Source organism: Brachycentrus maculatus, unplaced genomic scaffold (genome assembly GCF_059751285.1).
Source record: "Brachycentrus maculatus isolate JH-2025_06_01 unplaced genomic scaffold, ASM5975128v1 h1tg000772l, whole genome shotgun sequence".
Taxonomy (NCBI): Eukaryota; Metazoa; Arthropoda; class Insecta; order Trichoptera; family Brachycentridae; genus Brachycentrus; species Brachycentrus maculatus.
The window spans coordinates 23690-35787 of NW_028281501.1; the positions used below are offsets into that span (position 1 = coordinate 23690).

Consider the following 12098-nt stretch of genomic DNA (forward strand, 5'->3'; position numbering starts at 1 on the left):
AATACAGAGATTTCAAAACATCACATTTTCTGAATAAGCTAATTTAATTTTCTTATAGCTTGAAGCTTATTCGACATCATATATAGGTAGGGTTTATCAAAAGACTCGTACAAATTAGTGATTTCCGAGTTACACAAGCATGAGTATATATATATGGAATTGCGAGTTCCCTAGCCATCTCGGGTATTCTTTTATTATTATTATTATTTTAATTACTACGGCTTATGCATTACCGCTTATCTTGACCCTACTCAGGCTTCAACTTTTTAAGTTTCATAGCCTATGCCTACTCGTGAGTGGATTTACTCTTTATGTTTAAAGTTACTATAGTTTCATGTAATTCTTGAGTGAAAATTTTAGGCAAAAACACTAGCTGTTCTCTGTTATTCTGGCTTTAAATGTATATTTATAGCAACTGTATAACATATGCAAGTAAAATAAAATTTCTGAAAATTCTGGCCTTAAAGGTATATTCATAGCAACTGTATAATATATGCAAGTAAAATAAACTCAGTTTTTAATTATGCAAGTATATTTACAAAAGCCAAAACATATGGGTGAAATATATAAAGACCTTAAAAAAATTATTTATATACAATAATTATTCCATACATAATGAAAAGGTGTAAAATATCAAACATATTGAATTTGACCGCGTCGACTCGTATCCGGCTCACAGTTAACCGGTTACGGAGTACTAATCAAAAGTATTGTAGTATAATAAAGATTTTCTAATATAAATCTTACACATATTACATAATCCATCTAACCTACCTTGCCACAGAGATTGATCTCTTCATCTGCATCTTGTGTTCTGCCTCTTGTCTAACCGCAATCATAGCATGCTTACATGTCGGTACCGTCTTCTGTCTTAAACTCCAGTAGCATGTCACATTCCTACACAAAAGAGAAATTGGGGAATATTACCATAAATAAACCACAGCGAATACGTTACACTGTAATCATACGAAAGTAAACTGTTAACATAATAAGGTTTAGTCGCGTACTTAGGCAACGAAAATATGTGGATTAAAGCTTTGTAATAACGTGAAATTACACTATGGTATGCTCTATAAACAAAACACCCATAGAGTGTCATTAATGATTCACGTGTTTGCAACTCATTTCAGTGAATGAGTTTACTTTAAACTTTAGTATATGGAACACAAAATGCTTGTTATTAATAGTTACAATCATTAATGAACACGTCAATTGAACATCGAATCACAAAGCATATCCGCACGTAATATACCAGTACAATAAAATTTCGATATAACGAACATCTATTTAACGTACTTCGGATATAACGGACAAAACGTCCGGTCAAATGTAAATAAAAATTAAAAACCTCGTGTTCATATAATAAATGCTTAAATTTAAGTGTCGACCCATGTAAATAATTTTTAGTGGCCATAATAATCCCAAACATAGTTTTGTTTTTATTTTGTATTGTTTATTTATATCTGTTATCCATACAATATTAATATTTAAAAAATAAGTTTTTTCATTAAATTTAAACTTTTTTTGTTTATAACGGATTTTCGGGTTTAACGGACACCTCTTCCTCCCATTAGTCCGTTACATCGAAATTTTACTGTATAAACATTAAGTTGGATCATTATCTTATGTTAGTACATTTATGTGTAATCAGAATACAAAAAAAACGTCTATCATTTTCAAATTCTCCTAAATTGTTGCCATCGTCCTTGAGTTTTTTTTCTAATATGGTTATTTATTTAAGAGTATTGATTTTAAAATAAGCAAAGTATTGTAATGATATTTTGAATATTTGGACATCTAAATATTATTAGGGTGGGGAAAATATTATACGATCACGATGATTTTATTAAATTATCATTTTGATTCCAAAATAATAAAGCAGTAGCAAATGACATGGCTTTATTTCCTAGCGCGGATTACATGCGTGAAGTCACGTTTTCAAGTCCTGACGGACATAAATATTGCAATAAACAGGTGCCATGCAGGGGAGAATTTGTTGCAAAAAACTACCATTATAATGATTTTTCTATTGTTTTATAAATTTGATTATTTATCCAATTTTCGTGGCAAAGTCGTAAAAATAATTACTTATTTGGCACATAAAAATCTTCTTTAATTCTGTGGTACCAGAATAAAAATTAATACGTCGTAGATATTTGTTTTGAATTCTTGTGTCAGTAGTGACTTAAAATCTGTGTTAATTTTTTAATGTTTTACGTTTCTGGTCCCATTATTATTTATTTATCGAGATAGTCAATATTTAAAAAGCACAGAGTTATTTTTTAGTTAATTAAGTTTAAAATGAATTGTATACAATATTTAATTTTGCCACCATTTACAGATTTCTCAAATGTTTTTCATTTCACATCAGTCCGATCCACTCTAATGTAAATCTATTAGGAATAATAAAGTGATATACGAATCCAATAGTTACAGGAACAACAGGTACTATAGTCACTAAACAATGAACGTATGATACATGCATACTTCCAGAACCTGGGTTAATTATGCGCACGTCAAAACTTATCAAAGCAAACATTGTTCCGGAGTCTGCTTCGTTAGAAAGTAGGTACACGTACGCTGAATATAGAGGTTTGTCACAGGTTTAATGAAGTCCTGTGAGTATAGACTTATGGGTTCATTAAAGATACATAATACAAAGCTGTATCCTTATTCACGAGCGTGTATAATTCATCATTGTATGGCGGAAAAAAATAAAATGTAAAATTCCAATATATTATATATTCTACAACGTTTTGTGTGTCCAAATACTTGTTCACAAATCTGGATTATCTCCAATTAGACGTTATTTTTTACATAATTTTTTGTTATCTTAACATAGATGAAGTCAAAACGTTGTAAATAAATTAACAGGTCAAATTATAAGCTAAATAAAATGAAAAATTATTTTTTTAAGCGTTTCTCAAGTGTGTGATATAATCCAGGATTCAGACCACACATACATATGGAAAGAGTCTCTGCTTGATAAAAATTTTCTTCATCCCAACAAAGATGGCTAATATGAACTCGCACGTACGAGTTTGATAAATATATCTAGGAGTTGAAATTTTTGAGTAGTGCAATTGTCAATCATGGTGTGGTTTTACCTTGGATACATTCCAGGGTAGTTAGGGCTCTGCAAGCGACAGGGTTTTCTGTAACATTCTTCGTAGTTTCTCGTACAGTAGGTCCCGGGGGAAACTTGACCCCTTTCCAAGGGCGCTGAAGGAGCTCCAAATCTAAGAAGAAGAAAAAATATTTATCAATAAAAAAATACAATCTCCAATCTCCTTATCATTTATCGTTCACTTTGTGTAATTCCACATTTGTTATTGAATTATTAATTAAAGTGGTATTACACAAAGTGATGAAGGAGCTCCAAATCTAAGAAGAAAAAAATATTTATCAATAAAAAAATACAATCTCTAATCTCCTTATCATTCATCGTTCACTTTGTGTCATTCTACATTAATTATTTAATTATTTATTAAAATGGTATTACACAAAGTGAACGATGAATGATAAGGAGAGTGTTTACCATATCAAAAGGTTAATAGTGCTTTTAAAATAAATAGATAAATCCTTGAAAAAAATCTCATTAGCAAAAAGGTGGCGAATGTAATATATCGCTCACTCCTTTCAAGAACGTCATAAATAAAATAAAAAAGATTTTTCAGGAGAACTTTTTAATAATATAACACAATGTATTAAAAATTAATATCAAGCCACTTATTGACCTTTTTACTATGCAACAGTTCTTTTTAGGTAAAACCTGAATGTTTTCTTTCCATTTGAAAAATATTTAGTATGTTTAAAAAAATAATTAAACAATACCTTTTCTTCAAAATGCAAAAACAACATTTTCTTCCTTGTAGCGGGTGAATATTAAGTAAAAAATATGCCTCTTTTGCTGGGATATAGTACATTATAGATAATGCTTTCGGAATGCCCAAAAAATAACGAAATGCACAACTGAAAATTCTCGATTTTTTATTTATGACGTTCAATGTGCTCATACATTTCAGCTTTGTCCTCCGAACACCACACACCGCATTTGAGAGCTAAGGCCTATTTGAAGATGCCCATATTCATAGAAATATATGTTTCTATGTTACTGGTATTATTGGAAAGTCAAGAATGTGTAACAATATCAATTTTACATGTCAAAGCTTGATTTAAGAAATGATATCTTTGTTAAATCTGTTTTAATTATAATAACATCAGCTTTAAATCGAAATTAAATATCAATAAAATGTATAATTTAGGATGATTAATTCAAATATAATGTTAAAACTATTTTATATTAGAGTTATTTATCACAATGCTTATAAAAACTGCAAAATACAGATTCGCCACTAATTTGTGATATACGTATGTGCGAAAGAAAAAATGGCCTCTTTATTCTTCTCATGAATGCAGATGACCACCGAAAGAAAATTTAAAAACTGTTTAGTACGAAAATATGATAATATTAATAAAAAAATACATTGTGTCATTCTGCCACATAACCTGATACTTGATTCTAACATTCTGATACTTGATTGAATATGTATTGTTTAATATATTCTCGGCTGAAGAAATTCAAAAAGGACACATTATTATAAATTTGATCCTTAAATGACCTTTAAAATTGAATATCTTGAGATATCTATCTGTATACATTATGAGTTTAAAAAATCTGTCTTTTATCCTTTTTCATTTTTAGTATTGCATTTTTGATAAATTCACTATCAAGTAAATCATACAAAAATGGTAATCCCGTTTTGTTCTTTCATTTTCAGCCTTGAATTTTAATGGATACAATAGTGCTGTTAACTTTATCCTTTATATTAATATCATAATTTGATGTATTCACTAAACCGACCTTTAAATCTTTTTGCTAAGTATATCATCCCTCTTAGAATTTAATTAAACTTTATTCTAGCCTATTTTTAACAACCCTTGGAATGATTTGATTAATTGTTTTGGGCTCGTTCGTAAGTTATAGCACTCTCACACATAAGTGGGAATAAAATTTTAATATATTCTCACTACTCACATTCACGTTATATTATTCTAAACAAAAAACGTAGTACCATATCAAATTACTTACTCTGATAATATACTCGTACAAAGTTCAATTTTATACTAAAATATTCTACTAAGTATATATATATATATATATATATATATATATATATATATATATATATATATATATATATATATATATATATATATATATATATATATATATATATATATATATATATGTATGTATATAAATATATATATATATATATATATATATATATATATATATATATATATATATATATATATATATATATATATATATATATATATACATATATATATATATATATATATATGTATATATATATATATATGTATATATATATATATATATATATATATATATATATATATATATATATATATATACAAATATATATATATATATATATATATATTTATATATATATATATATATGTATATATATATATAAATATATATATATATATATATATATATATATATATATATATATATATATATATATATATATATACATATATATATATTTATAAATATATAAAATGGTCTTGGAACCTTCCACTTGTGGGTACGATTTTCGATACGTTTGTAAGTATAGCAAACTCCGTTTAAACGTACGTGAGATTTATTCCGAATTAGTTCAGATATTTAATTTTTATGAAACAGAGCTTGAAATAATATTTCAATTTTTTCATACTAATTTGAGACCCCTATTAATTGACATCTCATCCGTAAGATGAATAATTCAGTGTCTGATATATTCAATGATAATTATAATACAGCTAATATCATTAATTATTTTTTGTAATATATGAGAAAAAGTCTTAGTTACCAATAATACTGTATAATATTACTAAATACGTTGCAAATTATCTAACCTTATTTAAGTTCATTGAGTCAGACCAAATTTTACTCTACAATCCTGGATGTTTGTGTATTTGCTTATCACCGATTATTCTGATTCCTAGCCTGACTAACTTCAAATACTTAAAATTTTAGATCAAGTCAAGTTTTCCTTAGTCTTTCTCTGCTCCTGTTTCCAGCTACATCTACCTTATAAATTTATTTTACAGTTTTTTTCCTCACTCATCTGTTTCACATGGTAAAACCATCTCAACACACCTTTCTTAAGTTTATCGATAATAAATATCTCAGCCTTGCATTGTTTCCCTATTTCACTATTCAAACATCTAGTATACATCATTTTGTTGCATATTCGTTCATCTGAGAGATTGCACTTTGACTGCGTTCAGTCTACTGTCTATGTTTTGACATTTGTACGTATTCAAATTTAAATATGTACAAATGAATATTTTATTTCAGTTTTCAAATGGATGCTTTTTTATATTTAACAATCTAAAGTGATAAATTTTGTTAAATATTACTGGGAAATAAATTAAGTTTCTATCTTTTAAAATAATAATTATTAAAATACTTCAGTTTCACTTAAACATATTTGAATAAATGTTTGAGCTGCAAATACCGTAACGGAACATTCTTGAAACTTCAAATATCTCAGGATAAGGAATATTTCAAAGAAATCAACAATTCCCTTCTCACAGTATCAAATGCTGGCTACTTAATTGAATACCAAAGTGAAAACATAAAATTACATGATTGCTTTGAAAGTGAAAGGCAAAAAATAAAACAAATTGCGAGGGGTTGGAATGGTTCTACTATTTTACGCCTAGGATTTTACAAACAATTCCAGACATTTCTTAGTCAGCTAATTCTGTTCATGCCATCTACCCTCGGATGGTAGAATTCTGTTAGCTCGGAAACCTTTTTCCGACCGCTATATTTACCTAGGTATATAAATATATCTTCAGTAAACGAGAAATAAGCATTGACAGAAAATTGATATCTTCATCACAATTTACTATATCTGACTCAATTTTCATGTACATGAGCGGAAAAGATTTCACGATATCATATCTCACAAAAATGCCTCTTTGAAGTATTCAGTAGACTGTTATATTAAATAACACGCATAACGTTATGTAGGTTAAAAGGTCCATCAAGTTAATAAATAATATATTATCTCTAAGAATTTCATCTGCCATTTGCCAAAAAAAGTTATTTATCACAAATGCGAGTTTTTTGTATTTGATTTCATATTATAACAGTGTAAAGCAAGCTCTAATAAAAATATCGTAGGGGCTCTGCACTCTGAATGAATGTTCGAATTTATCCAAATATGTATTAAAATTACATTTCAAAAATATGTATATTACAGTTTATTTAAAAATTAATTGTGGTTTTAAAAATGATCAAATTCAGAATTTTATTTTAAACGTTTTTTTTCTGTGAAATTTTTATTTCCTTCCTTTTTACCCTTATTTGCCTTCAATGGTGTATAGGGCACTTTATAAAATTAATGCAATGTTAATTTGATCGTTAATTATATAGAGATAAGATGATATGAAATAAGTCCAAGGTAATATGAAATAAGTGTATTAGGGTAAAAAAAAACATTTTTTTCTATTTTGAACCCTATGAATCGAATCCAAGACATCCTGAATTGCAGTGGAAAAATTGAAAGTTTGATATCTAACAAGGAACTCATCGTCATGGATTTATTACAAATTTTTGTTACTTAAAATTAAAATCTTAATTTGAACATTGATATCTCTTACCATTAATCTACCCTATGAAACCCCAAATAATTGATATCATAATTTATAATTTTATGTTATAAAACAACTTTATTTTTAACCAATTTTTTCGTACATTTTTTCTCCTATGAGAAAAATGTAAAAAATGGTTAAAAATAAATTTGTTTTATTTTATAAAGTTTATAAAGTGTGCCACAAAGTATCTGCGAAAAATATTCAAATAATGATTTCATAATAATTTTTTTAAATATTTTTTTATAAAAAGAATCAAATTGTTATATTTGGATATAGGATATAAACCCGCACTTGCTTTATACAATTAGGTCCTTTTTCATTCCTTTGTCACCCCAAATGATGCCCACATGGAAGGGCAAGGCGTATTAAATTTCGGAAAATCAATTTGGACACATTTCTTCTTATTTCCTCTCCTCTGATTCGAATTTTGGGAACTTTACGAGTGCTATCTGCTATAAGCAACGAAACCCTCATAGATATGGAGAGCGTTTTAGCACTTTCATCAGGATTTGGAACGGTTAAACCCGATAAAGTAATGCAAAAAAGCTTTCTGATCAAACGAAAGTAAAGAATGCGACTTATATAATGATTATTTCCTCCTTTGAAAGATATTTACACCTGAAGACATTTACATCTACTTGAGAAAATGAGATATTTTTTATTTTCACTAAGACATAAATTATTAAGTTAAATGCCATTTTGATATTTGAAAAATTCGTACTTCCCCATTGAACAATCAAACCTCAAATTTTTATCACTTGTATTTTTTACTTGATTGTCAATCCATTCACCTCAAGAAACCGTTTTCACAAATAAATGTTTAATAATACACTTCAAAGTTTCAATGACAATACAAATGCCTTAAATATTAGAAAAAAACAGCAATTTTATGTTTTATCTACAAAAAATAATAATTTTATTTAACTTCAAGGAAAATATAAAGTCGATAGTATAGTTAAAGGTAGGTACACACAAATATACAAACAAGACTTTTTTCCTCAAACAATTTATAAAAAATTTATTTAAATTCGAATAGTAAATATACAAACCATATTTGAAAATATATAATATCTGGAATATTTGTAACTTTTTGTCGTAATTTTTTTTAAAGGGAATAAACCGCAAAGCGTCTATTTTAGATGCTTGTCTGCAGGTAAGATAGAAAGGATAAGAAAGGTAAATGTGAAAAATACATCACAAACACCCATATCAATTGAAAATAAATCTTTCATGAATTCATATGAAAATGAGATCAATCGAAAATATCTTTCAAAATATAATAATTATGAAAAAAAAGTGTTACAAGCGTAAAATCACTCCTGCGCTTCAGAGACCAATGTTTGGGTCATGTTTGGGTACAAATATTTTACAGCAAAATCACTAATATTTATTTGATATCAAGTGTAATACATACATAATTATAATTTCGTAATTTCCATATTTTAAATATCAACGCAGTGTTAAAAGAATAACCACATAATTCTGATACGAAAACAATTATAAAATTACAATTTACAAACCTCACTATAGCTTCCATTTGTGACACAAACTTGTACCGGAGCTTGAAGTCGAACGGAGCGTTAATGCGGGCATGGAACAACTTCACAGAAACCGTTATTGTGGAAGTCTCGCTATAGTATACTGCATACCCTGATGAAGACCCACACCACGAGCCACCTACATAATACACAATAAACTGTTATTAAATACACGAAACCAAGAAAATGTACCTAAAAATAACGTATTGTTAATAGCAGATTGAAAAAATTGTCGGCATTCGTATAATTCGCAATATTTTTACTGTTTATTTTAAATATGCTTCTAACCTTATGCTTTTCTCATTTATTTCTTTTAAATATGCTTCTTATGCATATTTATTAAACCTGTCTATTGTTTTTATATTTTGACATGTATTAGTGTTGGTTATTTTTGAAAAATCTTTTTTGAAACTTTATTATTTGTGTTCTAGTCTTGTTAACCATAATCCCATGTCCCAAAATGAGAAATGGAAATTACTCATCGGCAATATTATATATGTATATGACTTATGTACGTTACAGGTTTTTAATAAATAAATAAATAAATGAATCATTAAATCGCACCGAAACGTAACAATTTTACAAACTATTAAAATTCACTAAGTCCTGATTACTTAAAATCATTCATAATGGAAATGCAACGTTTGGGTGAGGACCTCCACAAATATCCTCGAATGTGACATTTTGATTTTCCAAGTATTCACCGCTTTTAGTATTTAGTCTTTGAAAATGAGTATCGTTACCTGTGAATGGCCTTCCGAGCTCTGATAATTGCATATACCCGTCCGGGCAACCGTCCAAAGCAGAAGGCTCGTATCTCCCCACATTGAAGGCGTCAAATATCAACTGGAACAAAGAAAAGAGACACTTAAGTGCACTGGGTATTACAGTTACCTTAATTAAAACACGTCGTTATTTCGGCCGTAAGGGGAACATTCAAAGTTCGCCGATTTTGAAAGTTCCCAAGTAATGCATTAAATGAACATGTAACATTTATATACGTTTTATTCACGTTTCATTTTACATTATAAATACTTATATGCACATTAGGGTATATCGTATTAAATCGTACCATATGCAAATTAAAGTTTCATTTTTGTAAACTTTCGAACAAGTCACACAAAACTCCTTTTTGTAATCAAAATTAGATATCATTTATCAACAATTTCATTAATTTAAAAATACATTGGAAATAATTGTAAAATAAATTTGGATAGTTTTCATAGCACCGTTTTCGTAAAATACTACCTCAATGGCACTTCACTGTGATTGAATTGGGGAAAAGAAGATAGTGGATATGATTTAGAAAATTAATTCCATTTTCATTTAATTTCTTAAGATCATCTCAGTCTTACTATTTCTAAATACTGATGGAAAAGCATCCCACGCCATCGCATCGGTCCGGCAACAGGAAAGGCACGCGCGTCAAGTTTAATGCGCTGGTAGCGAGCTGGTGAGATCACTTTGCCTATAGTAGTTGTTGTAGCTGATCAAAGCTATTGATTGTTATTATAATCATTACTCTTTGATCAAAAAATTGTTAATCTAAATTATTGACAGAAATTTAAGCTAGTATCCGAACTTTAAGAAAAAAAAAATTCTTTGTTACAGGCCACTTACTCGATGAAATTAAAATTGACTTTTACTGATTTTGAATAACAATTTATTTTTTGGGAACATGTATTCAAAATATTCGTACCATTTTATATACAAGATTTGGGACTTTGGGATCAAAGATCATAGCAATTTTAATGTTTTTTTTTATAGAATGCTGAACATTACACAAGTTTATAAAATTAAGACTTAAGGTAGCCAATGACAGGTCTTCACCCTTATTAATACCCAGACCTCCGTATAAACTTTGTATCAAAAACATACTTCGCCATAATATATGTTGTTTAACAGTAGGGGGTAAAATGCAATATAAATTCGGGGTCAGCTAGGGGTTGAATCCAATATAAAGCCGATCAGTGCGGATAAAAAATATATATTTTTATAAAAAAACCCAGTATATTACAAACAATATACGATAAAACATGATACCAAAATGAATCATATGGTTTCCTTTTAAAACCCTTATCTACGAGCAAATATTTAATTTTACTAACTCGAAAATATGCCATTCATTTATTGTTTTATCGTAAAAACCAGACATTATATTATTTCGCTGAAATGTCATTTAGAAATAATTATGGCCTTTCATAGGAAATAATTAAATATTTTCATGTGTAATAATTTGGTTTTCGAGCACTTTGAATCGTAAAAGTTTATTATTTAATTTTATTCATGGAGTTAATGTTGGTCACAAAATTTGGAATAGTGCCAAATTAAAGTATGAAATGTCAAATGGACTTCTTATGCGCTACTTGAAGCACTTTATACCAGATCGATTCAAAGCACCATTTGTCAAATTAATCTCGAGTGCTTAATGTTTTGTTTACGTCAATAAAATATTGTTAATACGTTTTCATCGTTGTTCGTTTAAAAAAGGCATGATTTTGGAACTTGAATTGGATGCTTCAATATTTTAGAACCTTTCATGTAATATTTTGATTTATACAGTTTATTTTATTTTATTTTATTTATATTAATTCGTAAAATGTTGAATAAAATCACATTAAACATATTCGCAATTTTAGATAAATAAATCACGATTGGAGTTTGTGTTTTATCCTTTTATATAACAATACCGTCATAATAATTTACTTTTTGAATACTAAATCACGACAAAACGCAATTTGGCAGCCGACTTGCATATTAAACCACGTATGAGCAAAGAAATTCATTCAGAATTCACATTTTTTGTGAATAAGAAATTAAAAATCTCATTATTAATTTAATTGCCTCTGTAACGATCAATTGCATTCTAGA

General features: G+C 28.0%; 1 protein-coding gene across 1 annotated transcript in view; it reads right to left on the reverse strand.

Annotated features, from left to right (window-relative positions):
* Nucleotides 1-12098, reverse strand: part of LOC148300249 (uncharacterized) — a 50523-nt gene that overhangs the window by 18990 nt on the left and 19435 nt on the right. The window contains exons 3-6 of the mRNA XM_088275053.1: nt 9971-10073; nt 9210-9366; nt 3108-3239; nt 775-897 (exon numbers count right to left, since the gene is read on the reverse strand). Coding sequence (XP_088131179.1) covers nt 775-897; nt 3108-3239; nt 9210-9366; nt 9971-10073 — 515 coding nt within the window. The remainder of the gene's footprint in view (nt 1-774; nt 898-3107; nt 3240-9209; nt 9367-9970; nt 10074-12098) is intronic.